Raw genomic sequence first — 20,398 nt, forward strand, 5'->3', positions numbered from 1 at the left:
TGGGCCTGTGTTAGGAAAAAAAAAAAAAAAAAAAAAAAAAAAAAAAAAAAAGCCCTTCGTCTAGATCCCGTCTAAGAAATGGACAGGGTCGATGGTAGCTGCTGATTTCCTGAGCCTACAAAATTGGCCTGGGTGGCAACATGGGGGTTTTCTGTAATCCTTCACTGATGGAATAGATGGTGGGGCAGATCTCTCAGGAGCAAAGGACGACCTTGAGAACGTGCAGATGTCAGAGGAAGAGAGAAATAATCCCCCTTCCTCAAACTGCTGCCAACAAGCCTTCTCGGCGCTGGAGGAAGTAGATGGAAACGTTGCTGCGGCTGCCTCCCGGCCCAGGAGGCTGTAGCTTTTGACTGCGTGATAAGAAATTGCCAGGCACTTTCTAATTACAATTATCATCATCGTAGATGTCTCTCTTAATTACTTTCTTATAATTAGCTGTTGCTTTTTCCTCAGCATTTGTGTACTTTGCAGATTTGCTGACATTTGAGAGCCCCAAAATAGGGGCATTTGGGGAGGAGAGCAGGAAGGTGGGGGAAACGTGAGAGGAACCTGTTCTTTTCAGGCAACCTGATGCATTTCGGGGCCTTTGTAGAAAGACACCGGGAAAAGCAACCGATGGACGTGACCGGTCACAGGAGTGTGGATGTAGGGCGGGGGTTGGTGGAGGGTCCCCAAGTGTTCAATCTTGGAGAGCATGTTCTTGAAAAGCTAAGGCTGCCCTTTCTCGGGCTTGGGTTTCCTTTTAGGAAACGAAGCTGGGACGAAGCACGCTCTTGTTGGATCCATTTCAGAGTTAATTAAATGACGCGGGTCAAGAGTAGCTTGATTTTTTCCCCCAAACCAGTGATGCATTCTGAGCAGCCCTGGGCCCCAGGGGATCATTACAAAGAGGTTTATGCTCTTTGACCAGATGGTTGGTTTTCAGTGTCTGTTCCTCTGCTTCCTCCCTCCCTCCCTCCCGGCCCCCTGCAGCCCTGTGTACGGAGGAGTGTGTGCATGGCCGCTGTGTTTCCCCAGACACCTGCCACTGTGAGCCCGGCTGGGGAGGACCCGACTGTTCCAGTGGTGAGTCTGGGGTCTTTGGGGGCCAGGGGGTCCCTTGGCTGTGGCTTGGGGTGGGGGGGGGCGTGCTGCGTGCATGCTGGCTACTTTGTGTTGGCCTGGGGCAGCCCAGGTGAGTGTGGACCTCAGGGAAGAGGCATCCTGCAGTTTATGTGGTGATATTGGGGTGGAAGGCTCCGGGGGCAGGAGAGTAATGGTTTGGGGGGTCTGGAGGAGCATTGTACATGACTTTTTTGGGAACCGTGGAGTATTTGTACAACTCTGACTCGGTGAAACACTTCTAGATATGGTCTTTTAAGGGTCGAAGTGGAACTGAGATGCTTTTGGGACCGCCGGACAGGGCCGGAGACTGCTGCTGCCCTCAGCAGCAGGGGGCATCGCCTCTGCCGTGGGGCTGGCCCCTGGGGGGGGGTGCACCTAGCAGCTGCTCGGGGACTCCTCTACCAAGAGCCCAGCTGAAGACAACTCTCGCTCTTCTGGCTCATTTCCCCTAAATGCTCACAGATGACCCTCCTTCCATTGGCACTTTTTGCAGTCAGTGGTTGGTCAACATTACGGTCTTACAGGATTTTCAAACAGGCTTTGATTAGTGTTGAAACCCAGTCTTCTTCCTGGTTTGAGCTGGGGTAGAGTGTCTCTTTTATTGTGACTTGAGTAGATAACATATCTAAGCCGATCCATTGGGCTCTAACCCCCAGTATTTCCCCATCATTGGGAGTCACCTCCCTGTTTCCCGTCCCAACGTCATTGTAATGGTCATGAAAACTTGAAGAGGGGAATGGTGGGTCCATGTTGGGCCAATGTGGTGCTCTTGCCCTTTTCCGCTGTCTCTGCTAGGGTGGAAACATCTAGTTACGGTCCTTTCTCCCAAGGGCCTTGGCTGGAGCCTCCCTGTCTACCCAGGATATGAGAACGTACCCTCTAGCAAGGCTGTTGGATGCGGTTTTGTTTTGAGTCTGGGTGGTTATCTCGGCTCGGGGGTCTGGGATCTGTTTGGGGTACTCAGGAAACTCCTCAATGGACTGTGGCCGCAGTGGCCTCCGCCTCCCACCTGTGTCACTGCTCTGAGGTGGGCCACGCTGAGCAACAGGGCCAGGGATTCCTCCCGACACTGAAAAGTAAACTTGAGGGACACGGGAAGGAAAGGAATGTGTTCCACCAGTCTTTCTGTGAACTGTAGGAAACGTGTGGGCTAGAATGTTCAAGAGCTTGCTCCCCACCCCCCGCGTTTTGTGTTACGTAACTTCGCTCACCACAAATCCTTGACGGAGAGCTAATTTGGATTAGGGGAACCCTGCAGGGACAGGTCTGCTTGCTGCATGCCGGATTACGATGTCAAGGGCAGCCTGTTGGAGGTTAGAAATACAGCCCTGAGTGCATGTCAACCACCGATCAGAGCAAGTGTGTGTAGTGTTCACTCTGTGCTGGACTGCACCAGGCCCGGGGTGGGCCCCGGAGGGTCTTTCCGACGTAGTCTGTGTCTTTCAGGGTTTCCCTTCTGGTGAAAGAAATGGAATGAAGGTGGCACTCAACTGAGCGGGCCTGTTTAGAGCAGTTTAGAGTAACTCTTGCCCCTAGAGTGAGTTTACCAAACAGACAGGGAAATGGCCTTGCTAGCTGCCAGCACAACACGGGACTGCCTCATTCCCCACCCCCAATTCAGTCATCAGACTCGGTGGCGAGCTGTTTCCCCGATTAAATCCATTTTCGTGGGCTGAAGAGCCACCACCCCTGTCTACTCAAAGGCATGGAAGTCCTGAAAGATGGGTTCCGACCCTGTCCTGGAACCAGCATCGAATGAAGGGAATTCATAGACTCTCACTTTCAAAATCATTCAGAGCACTGAAAGCTTAGGTGTCACCAAGAGCCTTCCAACTTCTGCTTGAGTCCCTCCACTCACAAGGAGCTCACTGCCTCCTGTGACAGTACGTCCTGACTGTTGGAAAGCTTCTCCTTCTGTTAAGTGGAAGGAGAAGCTTTTTACCAGTCGGTTCTCCCTCATGATAAGTCCAGAGCAGGGTGACGGGTCGCCATGATTCTCCTCGCCCTGTCTGGAATTTCTCTTGAGATCAGTGGACAAGGCCATGGACTGGGTACAGGACGAAGTTCATCAAAGAGCAGTTGGTAATAACCACTGGGGTTGCCTAGAAGAAACCAGAGTCCCCTTCCACGGCTCAGACCTTTGGGAATTAGAAGACAGTGATCACTTCTTTCCCCAAGTTTTAATTCTCCAAGCTCCTTTGTTTCTCATCTGACATGGTCTGATCTGCCTTCCCCATCTGGTTCCTCTCCATCGTCTGTGGCTTTTATTCCTCTTAAACTATCATTCCTAGGTCTGACCACACAACTGTAGGCTGGTATGGAAAAATAATCATAGAGGTAGGTACTATTTATTGAATTTTACGGTGCACTAGGCACTCCAGTTACCTTCTCACTTAATCTCCACAACGACCCTATGGAATAGAAATTATGATGAGTCCCATTTACAGATGAGAACGTTGACGCACAGAAAGGCTAACAAACTTTGCACGGACACACAGCGAATAAATGGTGAAGCTGGGACTATCCACCAAGCAAACACCTGAGTCCCAAACCTGAGCGCCTAAGGGTCACCTTCTTCCTCTAGGTGCTCAACCTCTATTAATACAGCCTAAGGCTAAAACAGGTCTTTGATGAGAAAACTGTGCTGCTCGCAGGAGAAAGAAGGATCCGCTTGGAAAATGTGGCCCCGAGATCCTGTTCCGGAGGTAGACGAATCAGCCCCAGGGCACAAACTGTGACCGGAGGTTGTGCAAGCAATTTGAGCCCGCTTGCTAGCATCCCGCTGGATGCCTGTCTGCCTGAGTGTGCCTTAGGGTCTTGGGGGGGCCTGTGCCCCTGGGGTTGGGTGTCCTGCTCAGTGTGGCGTGTACTCCTGGAGATTTCTGTGTGGGAGCTGCCCATGGCCATGTCTATACATATGATTCCCTTGCAGGGAAGCTTGGATTTTTGTTCAGTTGAAAGCATCATTCTTGTTGTTGTTGTTTCTGATTCTAAAATCACACCTGTTCATGTTAAAAAGAAACTTCAAACTGCACCTGAATCCTACAGAAAGGTTACACACACACACACACACACACACACACACACACACACACACGTACGCACGCACACACGCACATGCATTTGGGTGCTTGCCCTCCGTGTCATTTCTCCACATATTTGCACTGAGAGCTATGTCTGGATACAACTTTTATGAATTAGATCATGTCTATGTGCTGTTCTGTAACTTCTTAAATTTAAATCAGTCATGCACTGATATCTTTGTCAATAAACATGACTCTCCCTTTATTTTTAAAGACCTTCATAGAGTTTTCTTCTGTGGATCACCAGAAGTATTTGGTCTCTTGTTGATAGGCTTTTAAGTTGTTTTGGGGTTTTTCACTGTTGTAAGGAAGGCCCCACCATCCTGTGTTCAGGATCCTTGGGGCTTGTTGATTTCAGAATTTGTTTTTTTCAGAGTTTAGAAACGTGTGTGGTGACTATAGGTCTATGACCTGTACCCCCAGAGGGGTCTGGACAGCACCCTGGGATGAGACACAGTAATGTTTCTGAATAGGACTATTCCACTTAGGGGCATCAAGGCAATACAGAACCACAAATCAGTTCCGTGAAGATCTGGCCTCTAACTGAATTTTGGTGCTGAACTTTAAAAAAAATGTTCTTTTGGGCTTTTTAGGGATTTTTGGATTGTGGGCAAGGGACTGTGGCCCTGTGTAAGAAAAAAAAAATCTACAGTGATTCTTCTTGTGCATACATCTTTGCCCATTTGTCCTGATTTCTTCCTAGGATAAATTCCTGGAAGAGGCAGGGAGGGTTATAAAGATCCATCATCCTACCGCCTGCTTGCCCTGCCCTTCGTGGCTGCCAAGGCATTTATGACTTTGACAGTTGTGAAGGGGACAGATTCAGTCCTGGGGTGGGGCTGGGAGACTTTTCATTATTTTCCAGACTTACAACCCCATAGCCTAATTTCCTTAAGGCCTGGACTAAATTCTTTCTGCTCCATAAAGAAAGTGAGGTGATGCTGGTTTGCCTGGCCAGCAGGCATGTAAGTTATTGTGGATAATTCTGAGGTGTTAGAAGGACCCGTATGGGGAAGTGGAGTGGCTGCATGCTTGGTCATAAACCTCCATCCCATATCATAACGAGGAGTAAAAGGATGAAATGTCAGTTTACACTGAATAAAGACGACAGAGTGACTGTTATTAAATTGCACTAATCTCACAAGTGGAGATAAAAAGAAAAAAAAGTTTTCCTATATTGAATATCTAGCTTTTTAAAGTAATTAGGAATATTAAAGCACTGACAATGATTGAGATAGAAACATTATTCATAACTTTTATTTCCGCACTGGGCACTGATCCAGTATATTTCATTTATGAGGTTTCAGCTGTAAGGAGAGGGACGTGAGCCAATTCCTAAATTAAATATGCCCTGTTAACTTTTATAAATGTTACCCAAGAATCAACTTGGAAATTTAAGCCTTCATTGTATTATTTAATTATTGTATTTCCTGGGTCCTGCTTCTCTGCCTCCCATCCCACGATGCTTTGTGCTTTGGGTTCAGGGCTCTAGCGTGATGTTTTGGTTTGGGTCTTGGGGCTCCCCAGAGTGGCTGGGGTACACATGAGAGGGAAGCCTGCCCCTCCACCTCCCTACTGTCCCCCCCTCTTTCTTGGATTCCACCGAACGTGTTTCATCCATGTGCACAGACCACGTGCGGGACAGTAAAACCTCCCTCACTACTCCGTGGTTCACTGTCGGACGCCGTCTCCCCACCACCCCACCCTGGCACGAGGCAGGACTGCGGCCCCCAAGGACCGAGGCCCCCAAGGACCGAGGCAGCAGGAACCGTGTTGGGTCACCACCAAGAGTAGCTCCTGCCAAAGCAAATGGGCTCTTATCTTGAATGGTGTGTGGGACCCTTGGCCGACTTGGCTTTCGGTTATCCTTGCAGAATAAAATAAAACATTTACCAGCTCAGAGAGAGGCCCACGCGCCCAAACTAGCCTGAGTCCGCGCTTTTCAAACTAAGGTGTGGGTTTACTAGAGTTGTGTGCACGTGCATGTGATAAAATATACACAACATAGAATTTACCCTATTTTAACCATTTTTTAAAAAGATTTTATTTATTTAGAGTGCGTGCATGCTCACAAACGGAGGTGGGGGCAGAGGGAGAAGCAGACTCCCCGCCGATCAGGGAGCCGGACAACGGGGCTGGATCCCGGGATCCTGAGATCATGACCTGAGCCGAAGCAGATGCTTGACTGACTGAGCCACCCAGGCGCCCCCCATTTTAACCATTTTTAAATGAACTGGTCTGTGGCATTAAGTACATTCACGCTATTGCGCAATCATCATTATTATGTATCTCCAGACTTTTTCATCTTCCCCAACTGAAGCTCGGTACCCATTACACACTAGCTCCCGCTCTCCTCTCCCCTTAGTCATGGCAGCCACATTCTATTTCCCGTCTCTAAGAATCTGATCATTCTAGGTAGCTTACATAATATCTGTCTTTCTGTGGCTGGCTTATTTCACTTAGCATAATATCTTCAAGGTTCATCCATACTGCAGCATGTGTCAGAACTTCTTTGCTTTAGAAGGCTGGATAATATTCCATTGTCTGTAGATACCTCATTTTGTTTACCTGTTCATCCATCAGTGGACACGTGGGTTACTTCCACCTTTTGACTACTATGAGTAATGCTGCCAGGAGCACAGGTCTACAGATAGCTTTTCTGCTTTCGCTTCTTTGGGGTATATACTTCTTTGGATCGCTGATCCGGAAGTGAAACACTGGGTCAAGTGATAATTCTACATTTAATTTTTTGAGGAACCGTCATACCTCATTCCACAGCATCTGTACCATTTTACATTCCCATCAGCAATGCCCAAGGGTTCCCCTTTCTTTACATCCTTGCCAACACTTGTTATTTTCTGTTTTTTTTTAATCAGAAAATCCCCGTAGGTGTGAAGTGGTATCTCATTGTGGTTTTGATTTGCATTTCCCTAAACTAGTGATGTCAAGCATCTTTTCATGTGCTTAAGACTATTTGTAGATCTTCTTTGGAAAAATGTCTGCTCAAGTCCTTTGCCTATTTTTTAGTTGGGTTGTTCGTTGTTATTGACCTGTAGGAGTTCTTTATATATTTGGGATATTAATCCCTTACCGGGTATATGATTTGCAAACATTTTCTCTCATTCAGTGGGTTGCCTTTTTGCCCTGTTAATTAGGGTCCTTTCATGCACAAAAGTTCTAATTTTGATGAAGTCCAATTTATTTATTTTTCTTCTGTTGCCTGTGCTGTTGGTGTCCTAGTCAAGAAATCACTGCCAAATCCAGTGTCATGAAGCTTTTCCTCTATGTTTTGTCTAAGAATGTTATCATTTTTAGCTCTCGCATTAAGGTTTTGATCCATTTTGAGTTAATTTTTGCATATAGTATAAGGAAGGGGTCCAACTTAGGTTCCTTTGCACATGGATATCAAGTTTTCTGAGCACCATTTGTTGAAAAGACTTTGGCTAAAGATTTTTGAAGCTATGGAGTTTTTTTTCCACTATGTAATGGTATATTAGTCATCTGATAAGTAATTTTAAACATTGCTCCTTCTATTAAAACAAATAAAGATTGATTATAGAAATAAATGCGGAATTGGCATGCTTTAAAAAAAACAAACCAAAAATATGATTATTCGAGCCTTTGGTGGACCTTTTGGAGCTTTGCCACCAGACCTCCCCGGGGCGCAGGGCTAATTTAGGGGTAAAGTTTGGGAAGCGGTGGAAAAGGCAAGAAGTCCATAAACAGAACTACATTTCCCAGTGCTGATGACTGTTTGCAAGGATGGTTGAAAGCGAGATCAGGCCCTGAATCCCTTTCCCCACTGCCTTCTTGGGCACTCTGTCTTCCCCCCAGCATGCTGGGCTGTCTGCAGTCCCCCCACTATCTGTGTCTGGGCTCCTTGGCTCTGGATTGGCGTAAAGCCTCTGGCCCAGCCCACACTACCTCGTCTTGGGTGTTCCAGGGTCTCTGCATTCTCTGTAGTGCTCAGTGCTGGCCCTCCATGGTTGTGAGTCATATGAACCTCCCAGTGCTGTTTTCTTGAGGATTTCTTCACATCTCTTTCATTGAGCCACCAATTCCTGGAATAGAGTATCAGAAAGTAGGGCCTGGGATCCGGGAACCAAATCTGAGATCTCCTGATTTAACCTGAAACCACTGAATCAAGAGCTAGGAGGGACCATAGAAATTATCGGGTCTGCTTGCACTTTACAGATGGGCAAACCGAGGTCCGAGAAAGGAAAGTGCTTCTGGGGTGATCCAGGGAGGTCATGGCGGAGCTGTGACTTGATCCTGGGTCTCCTGACTCCCATGTCTTTTGTCTCCCACCAGCCACTCTAGTTGTTCAGGGCCGGAGTTATCATAGACGCAGAGGGATCTCATTATACCAAAGCAAATAGACCAAGTTGTTCTATAGACTTCTGTGCAGATGACCTAAAGGTTCCCAATCCTCCTCGTTCCTTCTTAGCCTAGGCCTAGAGCATGGACTCTTGGCCACAGGTCAGGCCAGGGCACTGGGATTGGATATTTCCAGAGGGGCCAACCCTGTGCGGCTTGAAAAGTACATCAGGGAAGGGTCCTCGTCTCAGGGGCCCCAGACACACTTCTCACTGATGGACACGGATACATCGTACTCTGGAAGCTTAGGACATGAGTGCAAAGCAAAAGTACAGGATGTTGGCTGGGGTTCCTGCCTCTGTCCTAGGGCAGGTGAGGGGGGCCCAGAAGGACACGGGCAGGGCTTGAAGGGGGAGTGAGTGGGCCTCGCCGTATAGGCCTGCTGGCAAGGGCCACTCCCAAAACTTAGGGGCTCCTCCTCCGTGACGAATGGGGTGAGGAGCGTAAGTGTGCAGGGCCATGGGGTCTGAGCAGGAAGGTGAATGGGGCTTCCTGCTCCCGCCGCGTGCAGATGCCCCACGCACACGATCTCATTCCATCTCCTGGCGGCTTGGAGAGGTCATGTGGTTATCTCCATTTTACAAAGCAACCAAAGCTCAGGGCAGTAGAGTAACTTCTGACCTCCACCCGGCTAACGGGGGGCACATTTGAACGCAGAACTGTGTTCTTCCTACAGCTCCATGCTGCCTCCAAAGAAATGGAAGTCCTGTGCCATAAAACACAGGAAAGCTGGCTGCAGGTCATACCTCTGCCTGGGTGACCCTAGTTAAGTCCTCCCCTCTCTGTGAGCCTCAGTTTTCTCCTCTGTGAAATGGGGAGGTTGGCGTAGATATCCCACTCTTAAATCCCATAATGCTCTGTTTCTGGGAAGACAGAATCCAGCATCGCCTCATCAAGGGCCCTGCTGACCTTCCCACTGACCTCTGGGGAGGGGGTCTTCTCTCCCCTGCCCCCACGCACGGCCCTCCTGCCATTCTCTCTCCTCATTCTGGGACCTGGGAGAGGAGTGGGGAGGAGGACAGCCACGGGCGGGGGCCGCCGTGACTCACATCCTTGCCTCCCCCGGCAGGGTGGGGGGGTTCCTGGTGAGCCCTCGGCCGCCTCAGCTGGGGGGGGGGCGGTGTACAGAGGGGCGTCGTGCCGCCAGGGAGGCAGCCGCTGCTCCCCGGCTGTGTTTTCACTCCGCTGAGCCGGCTGTCGAGGTGAAAGCAACTTCAGATGACTCACCCAAAGCAGTTACGCTTGCTTCTCGCGTGTGCGGCTCTGCCCAGCCCGCGGCCCCTCGCAGAACCGCCTGGGCCGCCTTCTGGCGGCATCTGGTGCGCCCGTGGGCCTCCCCGGGACAGTGGGCTCCGTGTCAGCAGCGCGCACTGGGGCGCAGTCACCGTGACGGGAACAGAAGGGAGAGGCGGATGCGGCAGCAAATGCTTTTTCAAGGTCTGTGCGTAAGAGAAGCTGCTATTCACCCCAGAATTCTAATTTTGAACAAAAGAGAAGTCAGTAGCCAGGGCCACCGGCCCCGCTGGCTCCGTGTTCTCTGTCCCTTGAGTTCCACTTAATGCACATTGAGCACTTCTCCGAGGACAGCACTGCCGGGGGTCCAGGCTGGGGGGGGGATTTAGGGATGTGGAGGGTATGGCCCCCATCCTCAGGGAACTTGGAGCAGAAGCCAGAACTACTAGCACAGAGAGGAGGGAGCTGGAAGAGTCCAGGGGGAGAGGAGGCTCTGGCTTTCATGGGCGGGGACACCTGGAAGGTTCAGCGGGGGAGGGTGCAGGAAGGAAGGAACTGGGTGTGTGCCAGGTCCCCAACATAATGGCCTTGCGTGTGTCTTATGATGAAGAAACTGAGGCACAGGTGAAGTGATGGCCTGAGGTCCCACAGCTGGTGAGCGTCACAGGTGGGTCTGCCTGGCTTTTTGTCCACAGAAAACAGGGATAAGAAGGGCGAGAACCAACTCACTCGTGAGGAGCCTATGGTGGAGGCTGAAAGAGACCTCAGCCCAACTGCTGCCTGAGTCCTGAGGGGCTGGGGCTTCAGGGGAAGGATGGCAAGAAGGCGGTTTTGTCCTTGGCTGTCCCCTCCCCCCAGCCCTGGCTCCCTCCTTTTAAGACCCCCCCCCCACCCCCAGCCTTGGCTGTGTTCTGGAAGCTAGTGAAGAGGTTTATGTCCTCCCTCCCAGAGTTTCTTCCTCTCCTGAGGTGTCTCTCAGGAGAAATGGGGAATGAGAAGGAGCAGATGCTGGGGTGCTCTGTCCTCATAGGGGTCCAGACCACTGTGGGGGTGAGGATGAGGCTGGGTTGGGGGCAGCCTGTGGAGACCCCAAAACACAAGCCTGAGGGCGGCTGGTCTCCCCACCCCATCTCTACCCCAGAACTGGCCCTTGCTCCTGTGATGATACCCACCAGGAAAGGAAGGAGACCTAAGGGCCTCCTTCCCAGGTCCAAGAGAGGCAGGCCATGGGGGAGAAAGGGGCATGGGATACCTCCGGCACCTTGAGGGAGGGCAGCCCGTCAGGCCTTCCCCGCATCCCCCTGTGCCTCTCAGATCAGGGGAGCTATTGGGACCAGTCCCATCCGAGCAGGATCAAGGGTCAGGCAAGGCCTGTGTGGCCTCTCCTAAAAGTCAGTTTTTGTTTGAGAATTCCAGACACAGGGTAACCTGGAGCCTGTGCGAGCTGCGTGTTCGAGGGGGCTGTCAGAGGGTGGGGGAGGGAGGCACATTCTGCCAGACTCAGCTCCGGCCATCTGCTCCCTGAGAACAAAATTAATAAATAAGTGACACACAGGGAGTCTCACGAACCGGGGGAGGGGGAGGGGGTGGGAGAACCCGCGTACAATGTGACAAAAGCAGAACAGAATGGCAGCGGCCAAGCTGGCGTCTTCGTGTGGGGCTGGCAGGCAGTGCCGCCACCCCTCCCCGGCCCCACTCAGGCATGAAAAGGACACTGTGCCCACCCCCGACGCATGCATGCACACACACACGCACACGTAAGCACACGGCCTTGCTTCCAGAATGGGCGCGTGGGCCGAGTCTCCATGGGAAACCGCCCCTCTGGGAAGGGAATCTCGAACTGTGCCATCTTGGCCCCAGCAGCCTAGAGAACTCTCTGGAACTCTGACTGCGTGGGGGGGGGGGATCATCTCGGGGGCAGCCCAGACCTGCAGCATGCTGGGCACCCCTGGAGATGGGGGTTCGATCTCTCTTCATCCTCCTGCTGCCTGCTGAGGTGGGCGTGACCACCCATGTGCTGTGGTCGAGGCCGCGAAGGTCACTCAGCGGCTCCAGGGTGTGTGCTGTCTCCACTCAGGAATATTTCCACCCGAGCGTGCGGCTGTGGAAGAGGAGGCATTCGAGGCTGCAAGGGAGGGAGGTCTGGCCTTTGCTCTCGCTTACGCTTCTGTCCGAACTCACATCAGCACTGACTATCCATGCCGTCCTTTTCGTTATTCATGGTGATTCATGATGATTCGTGATTACCCCCATCTTTCAGATGAGGGAGCAGAGACCCAGGGAGGTTGAGTACCTGGTCCGAGGGCATTAGGTGTCAGAGTTAGGATTTGAACCCAGGCAGTCTGTTTCTGGAGACCGCACTTACAACTCGGTTCACGCTTCTTTACAGGGCCCCCTCGCTTCCCTCTCCAGACCCTCCCATACTTGGGAGGTAGGGAGGGAATAAGAGCAAATTGGGCCATGTCACTTTGCTCCCCTTTGCCTGCCGGGAAGTGTCCCCAGCTCCTTGGCCAGGCCTGTAAGGCTCCTCTGGGTCTGATGCCTGCCTAGTTTTTAGCCTCATTTCCCATCGCTGCACACCACCCCCCTCCCCGCTCCACCTTCCTTTATTCGCTGACCCATTGCTCTTTGGCTTTTAAAGCTCAGCTCAGATACCATCCTTGCTGTGACACTTCCCGATTCCCACAGACCTTGACTGCACATGGCCAGTGTGGTCCATGCCACCCTGGACAATCAGCGTTTGATGGCGTGTTTGCTAGCCTCTCAGTCCCCGTCCCCTGCGACTGTCCCCACGGCGGGGCCCAGGGCTTGTCTCTGTGACTCCGGGGCCCTGCATGCTGCAGGTGCGTGGGGGGCGCTCAGCACAGTGCTAAGTGGGGTCCAGTGGATTCCCTCTCTCATTTTATTGTGTTTTGGTTCCTGGATGATGATCTCATGGTGGTGCCAGGACTAGGGAGGAGTACGGGGCTCTGGGCTGGCTGCTTGGGAGAATTCAAAGTCAAGTCCTTTGATTTTCCGAAAGTTCTCACCTACCAGTGTCTCCCAGGGGCGTGTTCCCAAGGATTGTTAGGTGAGGCCAGGAGTCAGGTTGGTCCTTCAGAAGAAGCAGAGATCACGTGTAGCTGGGAAAGTGGGAACGATGCCAAGAAAACATTGGAACTAGAGCTCCAAGAAGGATGAGATTTGAAGTGTCGGTCGTCAGGTACAGGAAGAGAGGGCATTCCAGGTGGAGAGACGCGCCTGCAGCAGAGGCCACCTGGTGCAGGAGTGGGAGCCAGGCAAGGTGGGGCGGGACACTATTCTGCGGGCCTTGGGGAGCTCCCGAAGGCTCACTTTTCATCAGCCAAGTCTATTGTTTCCCGCTGGGGCAACCTCTGAACTCTTCCTTCTCCCAACTAACCTGTGACCAGGTCTGGGCCGAGGTCTGGGAACAGAGAACACTCTGGAGGCTCTGATCGGCCCTCCAGTCCTGGCTAACCCCCCGGGCCAGCTGGGCCACGCTCTCCTTCCCTTGTCCCCGACTGGAGGCCACTGAAAAACGTATGGCGGGCTAACTTGGCATGGTGTGGGGGGCAGATGGGATGAGGAGGAGGGAGACCGCCATGACTAAGAGTTGGTGAATGGATCTGGGCAGGGGGTGACCCACAGAGGCCAGGTTGGATGTATTCTGATACCCTTCTGCCTCCTTGGCCGGACCAGGGAACACAGATCTGATGGTCCATGGGATGTCCAGGCAGAGCGCCTGAAACAGCCTTATTGGCCTCTAGGATCTCTGACTCCCAGTCTGCCCGTCAGGGGCAGTCCTACCCTCCACCTCCCATCCTCAGACAGCAGTGGGGTCCCCAGGTGGGCAGCAACTGCCCAACAGGGCTACGGCCGCAGAAGCAGCAGCCAAACTGGGGAATCTGTCACCCTCTAATAAGGAAAGCCCATTTTGGCAGGCTGGGTAATAGGCCTCAAATTGAATAATTAATAAAGTTATAAAAATATGTCTACTATATGGCCAGAATAATTCAGCCCAATTAGAAGCAATTATTTCTTGCAGTTATGCCACTTGGTATATTTTACGAACAGCTGCAGCAGGATTCCCAGCTTCGGCTGCCGGCTTGAGAGGTTCTGTTGACACCAAATCTTCCCCTAGGGGATTGTCCAGATGAGGAACATCCACCCATCCATTCATCCACCCATTTAACTACGTGTCAGTGTATCTCTGTCTGTCCATCATTCCGTCTGACCATTCATCTATCCATCCCTTCATCCACTCCTCTATCCATCTGTCCATCTGTGCATGCATCCATTTGTCCATCCATTCATCCGTCTGTCTATTCAACAGATGCTTCTTGAGCCCCTTCCTTGTGCCAGACACAGTGCTGAGTTCTGGAAAGGTGGAGACAAGTAAGACCCTGCCCCAGTCCCTGCCCAACGAGCCCCCAGCCCAAGCAAGTGGACCTTGCAGTAATACACGCTGTCATTCCTATTCCTGTTCTGAGGTCCTGCTGAATAGGGTTTTTGTCCTTCATCTCTTTCTTTGTACCCTAGGGATACGTCAAGAGTTATTTGGACTTAAACCTGGCTTGTGTTAGGTAATAGATTCCTTCCCTATATGGTCAGCTCATTCCCCTACATCTGAGAGCTTAGGGATCTGCTGGCTTCAAACTCCCCACTACTCGGGTCTCAACCTTTTATCAGGTGGAGATCAAGAGATGTGGGATCCAGCTCCACCCTGGCCCCTGCTTTCAATGTGATCGGGACAAGACATTTCGTTGGTTCACCTGTGAAGTATGAAGAATCAGTGTGCTACTGTGCGCTCCCAGGGATGACCAAAGTCAAGATGCTTGGGGCCACCTGTTGGAGACCCAAACTGGCTTTCTGGAACACTGGACATACATTGAATTCTGAGTTAAATCAACACATAACTTTACGTAGACCTGCTGCAGGAAATCCTTCCATAAAGCCAATGCTCTTTTGCCGGTGAAGATACCCTCTTTCTGAATTCTCTGCCTGGACATTGAGACTTTTTTTTATAGTGCAGCAAACCCATGACTCAATTCATTAAGTCTCCACAGGACCCTTGCTGTAAGCCCAGCTCTCTGCTGGACACACCTGACAGAATTATCCAGTGAGTTATATCACGGGCACCAAACATTTACTAGGGGTCTGCTCTGGGGATGCAGAAAGACCTCAGCTTTCACCCTGCTCTCGAGTCCGCCTCTCTGACATGGGTCCCCTTTTGCCTCATTGTGGACCAGAATGTCCTAGCTGGCAGAGCAAAGTAAAAAGGCAAGCCCCCGACTGGGACAAGACACCCCTAACACGTACAGTCCACAAAGGGTTACTATCCAGACCAGGTGTTTTTAAATCCTACCGATCGATAAGATCAACCATTCAAACCCTGGCAAAGGATATAAACATGCGCTTCACAGGACAAGGGTATTTTGATGGGCAGTAAGCACATGAAAAGAAGCTCACTCCCTGGCAATCAGGGAAGTGCAAATTCCACTTGAGAGATGCCACCTTATCCCACTCAACAATGTGGGGAAAACCAGTTTCTCATACAACCAGGTGTTAGCGAGGCTGCAGGCAAACGGACCCTCTTACGCGCTGCTGGTGAGAGAGCGTGAATTTGGGGAGCCACTTGGCAATTTTAAATAAAGCCAAAGATCATCCCAACCCCATCATACCCTGTTTCTCAAACATGTTCTCCTATCACAGGCTGGGTTAAGAAACACATTTCGTGTTGTGTCCCGGCACACACACACACACACACACACACACACACACACAGGCACCTGCTGATGTTTTACAGTCTCTTCGAGTTAATTGTTGTAAAGGGTTTTTGTGACCTTTGACATTCATTTCGGGACGCTCTTCGGGTTCCAGGGTAGGGCTTTGGAAAGCTCGTCCCCACGGAGCTTCTCCAGCCTGTGTCCCTGCATCGTTTGCAGTGGTGAAAAGCTGCAGGGAGCGCAGCGGTCCCTCAAGAGGGGACTGGATGACTGGTAATATATTCATACAGTGGAATCTCCACAGCAGTTGAATGAGCTAGCGCCGTACCCGTCTACTTGCATGAATCGCAAATATATGATATTGAGTGAAAAAAGCAAGTTGCAGAGGGCTACATACATCCCCCATAATCATCATTTATATGAAGTTCAAAAGCCTGCGAAATAATGAATATGCTATTTGCGGGTCCATTCAGATGTAGTGAAAGTATAAAAACAGGCATGGCAATGATAAATGCTGAAGTTGGCCTTCGGTTGCCCCCGGCAGGGAGGAGGGGGAGAGGGGAGGGAGGGCTAGGGAGGGCTACCCAAGGAGTTTCAGCTGTGTGCGGTTTTATTCGAAAATGCAGACATCTATAGCAAAAGTGGGGAATGATGAGACTTGTTGGGCAAATATCCTCTGCTATAATTTTCTCCATGCTTTACAGTGTGCTCAAAATACTCCATGTGCAGAGGAAAAGGCCATCACCTTTTTCTCTCCCTGGCAAGCCCCCAAGCTCAGGTGAAGAAAGACAATGTGTTGGTCTGTGTTAAACTTAAGTGTCTTTTTCGTTCGATTTAGTTCAACAGATGCTTACTGAGCCCCTACTAAGGGTCCGTCAGTGCCAGATGTGAGGTGCGGGACAGGCAGCAAGGCAGGGAGGATATCGCGAGTAAAAACTGGGAGCTTGGCGAGGGCACGGGCCGCCCATCATGTCTGCCGCAGAAAGCAGATAAACTGTGCAGGCCACCAAGCAGGGCCCGGGTCTCCCTGGGGGGATCAGGGAGGGCTCCCTGGAAGAGGTGAGGACTGAGATGGGCCTTGAAGGATGGGCAGGGATTGATCGATAAGGGACTCTGGAGACAAGAGGAATGTGGAGCTCCAGGAAGTGCAGGTCTGTATGGGAAAGAAGAGGTGACAGGGCAGCTCAGGCCTCTGAACTGAAACCCTGCAGCTGAGATGGTGAATTGCACCTTTGTCTGCAGCGCCCGGCAGGAGCCAGACCAATGGAGTGGAGGAGTGGGGCTAATTCATCACGGGGGCTGCGGAGCCCGGGGCTCCTGGAGGCTGCGGGAGATGGTAGACAGCCTGCCCTCCGCAGAGGGGCCTGGCCTCTCAGCAACAGCCCGCTGCCCTCCCATGCTCAGAGGAGGGCGCCAGTGGGGAAGAGAGGGACAAGGTTCTGCTCCAGTCCCAGACTTCAAATTTATTTGACCAGCTCCCAATAAATTCCTCACGCCACAGGCCTCACCATCCATCTCAGGATGGCGGGGCAAAGGCAGAGGTGGGGGTGGACGGCACAGGAAGCGTCTGTCTCAGATTGCTCAGGGACCTGTCCACATGTCTTGCCAGGAGGCAAGCCCCTAAATCCTCCTCTGACTTGCTCCCCTCCTAGTAAATCTGAATAGTTTAAAATAACTCCCTCCGACCTTGAGGCTGGAGCCAACTTGGTGTCATCCATCAGCCCTGGCCGATTTCTTATTAAGGTTTTGCTGTTCCCTTGGAAAAGTCGCCACCCTAAATCAAAGGGCCGCTAGGGCTGGGGAGAAACAAAGGAGCTGGAGACAGTGGGGTGAAAGCAAGTCGGGAAGGTGAGGTTCTAGTCCTAGTGGGGGCAAGATAGATGACCTTCCCGGGCCCTGGCTCTGCAGCATCTCCAGGGCTCCAGGGACGTGAGCTGTCTAAGGTCCCTACAGTTTGAAAGGGCTGCCTGGGAAACAGCTCAGAGGGGAGCACCTTCCCCCAGGAAGGCTCAGGTAAAGTGGGCTCCCGGCGCTGAGCGCACTCACCCTTCACCGAGGAGTGCATTTCACTTCGGACATCTGTGTTGGCTGCCAGCTGGGCATTCCAGGCCGTTCTGGGTGCTGGAGAGACAGCAGCAAACAAGACAGAGCATGTGCCTTCATGGGGCTTACCTTCTAGCGAGGGAGACAATTAGGCGCAGAAATAAACACGGTAACTTTCAGATGTTGGTATGAAGAAAATAAGACAGAGTAGTAAGTTCAAGGGAGAGAGGCAGGGTGGTTAGGCAAGCCTCCCTGAGGAGGGACATTTGAGCCAAGACTTAGATGATAAAAAGCAAAGACCAAGGGTTCCTGTGTTGGTAAACCCTAGGACTTGGTCTATTTTTGACCCAGCAGAACAGAATTTGTTTCATGCGTACAGGACAGTTGCTAAGCAGGCTCTGTTTAGGATTTATGAATGGACAGGCAGGTTCCTGCCCACACAGCGCCTTCAGTCTAGGGGTTGTGATTACCCCGCTACCCGAGGAATAATAGGACGGGGGGTTCCAGGTGGGACCGCGCGTTGTGCTGAAAGCTCAGAGGAGGCACAGGGCCCTTCCAGTTGCGATGAGCAGGGAAGAGCTCCTGGAGGGCAGCGTGCCTGCAGGGAGTCGTCAGGCAGGACGTGGGCTCTGCCAACGGCGCTGGGCTGAGCTGGGTAATGCTCATTTATTCCCTTAGGTGCAGGTGGGGGGGTTGTGGGGTGTCCCTGGTGTGTGAGCCAGGGCAGCAAGGAACTTGGAGTTGGAACCAGCTTTCTTTCGATCGTTGGCCCCATGATGAGTGGCATCGATTGTTTTCTCCTTGCTGTTGCTGCCGCCAAAGGAAATCACTGAGGGTTCCCCTCTTTTCCGCACTGCATGTTTCTCGGCTCTGGGTCACAGCCCTGATGGGGAACCAGGAGCCCTGCATGGTCCAGCTCACGGGAAATGACAGATCTCCAATGCGGCTGCCAGGCCTCTCTGGGGAGAGCATGAACCACATAGGCAGGGCTGCTGTTGAAACGAACAACTCTCTTTCATAAGTCGATACATTTGCTTAGCAAATAAAGATTAGCAGGACAGGCTTCCCTGCCTTTGCTCTCAGCTCTAAAAGTCTCTGATTTCGGTCACAGCCCGAGTGTCTAGAGGACAAGCAAGAAATGCGGTGAGTTTCTGTGCAGTTCGGAAGCAGACGGGCTGATGACTCTAAGGGCCGGCCCGGCACTGTATCTCATGGCGGGGACCCCCAGAGAGTGGGCTCTAGGTTAGGTGCCAGGGAGACAAGGCTACCTAAGATGCTGCCCCTTTCCTTAAGGAACATAGAGCCTAATGGAGGGAGACGGGCAGGTGAGTGAGAGCGTGCCAGTGTTGCTGGTGCTGATATCCGGGGAGGGGACAGTTCCAGAAGGTGGGTCTTGGGTAGAGCTTTTATCTCCCCTGCTCTATGCCCATGCCATGCTTAGAACAGAATAGAACAAACTGTGAGACACCGTGGTCACTAAATTATGCCAAGAGAAGCCACAACTGAAAGGAATGATGGCTGTCCTTCCTTAGTTCTTGGGGGGGAGGTGGGGAGGTCAAACTAGAGCTGAGTTTTCTCTCAAATCTATGTTTTTCTTTTTTAAAATCGTCCTACAGCCTTCGGGTTCTACAGCTGCTTGGCTGGACGAACACTTAGGGAAGGGGCTGGAACATCAGTACGTACGTACCATGTGGCAGTGCTGGGCAGGTCTCCGTCCGTGCTCATTGACTCCTCCAGACAGCCTTGCAGATGATTCTCATTCAAGAGACGAGGGACCGGAGAGGCAGAGTTGTCAAGGTCTCGTGGTTGCTGGGGGAGAGGCGGATTGATTTGAAGAGCATGTCTGTGTAAGATGATATTCGCCTGAGCTCAGAATGATCTAGTTAGCTCTGCAGCAACTTCGTAAATGGTGTTGGACAAGACCCCCCAGCACCAGAGCCAGACTTTTCTTGAGTACGGGGTTACAAAACCTCGGAGCCAAAGGTCGAACCCCCTTTTTGTGCAGTGGTGATTCCAGAATGCTGAGTGTTCCTCCTTTCTGCCCAAAGTGGATCTCGTTGTCACATCAGGCACCCTCAGCCCAGTCAGCGCAGGTCGGGTCATCAGTGAGTCACAGTGTGGCAGGTAACATCCGGGGCAGGTGTGCCTTTGAAGTTTCTGGGGCCCAGCTCTCTGCTCACTGCAAGGCTCTGGTTGAAGGGATAGCGAAGCCTGACGTGATTCCCACAGCTTGCAGGCTCCAAGGACTTTTGCCAAAGCTGGACTTCCCAACCCTCACCACCTGCGGGGGCAGCCTTGGGGCTGACCTTCCCATGAGCTGCTCTCTGCCCCAGAGCCCACAACTGTGATTTTTACTCCAGTCTTTCCTGAATGTTTCCCCCAGACCACTGGGCTCATTTCCCCTGAGCTGGAGAAAAGAGAGGAACCTAGGCACTTTTCCCAATTAAAGTAGTTCTCTTAAAACGGGTCGGCAAACTAAGGCCCGTGGGCCATGTGTGTTTCATAGCCTGCCTTTGTAAATAAAGTTTAATTATAACTCAGCCATGCCCCTTTGTTTTTGTAGGTCTATGATAATTTTCTTACAATATCAGCAAGGTTGAGTAGTGACAGGGACGGTCTTGCCCGGAAAGTAAAAAATATTTATTGTCTGGCCCTTTATAGAAAATCTTTACCAATTCCTATCTTAGAACATTAGAAATTTTTTTTGCCCCAGTGTTTTCCCCCATGAAAAGCAGTAAGTGGCTTAAAGAGAGCATCACCAGGGGCACCTGGGTGGCACAGCGGTTAAGCGTCTGCCTTCGGCTCAGGGCGTGATCCCGGCGTTATGGG

At 51.6% G+C, this 20,398-nt stretch overlaps 1 protein-coding gene across 2 annotated transcripts in view; it reads left to right on the plus strand.

Annotated features, from left to right (window-relative positions):
• The window catches only part of MEGF11 (multiple EGF like domains 11), a 226,450-nt gene that overhangs the window by 46,931 nt on the left and 159,121 nt on the right, over window positions 1-20,398 (plus strand). For both annotated transcript variants that reach the window (XM_040643090.1, XM_040643091.1), the window contains exon 4: window positions 976-1,068. In XM_040643090.1, the coding sequence (XP_040499024.1) occupies window positions 976-1,068 (93 nt within the window). The remainder of the gene's footprint in view (window positions 1-975; window positions 1,069-20,398) is intronic.

Source organism: Ursus maritimus, unplaced genomic scaffold (assembly GCF_017311325.1).
Source record: "Ursus maritimus isolate PB19 unplaced genomic scaffold, ASM1731132v1 scaffold_27, whole genome shotgun sequence".
Taxonomy (NCBI): Eukaryota; Metazoa; Chordata; class Mammalia; order Carnivora; family Ursidae; genus Ursus; species Ursus maritimus.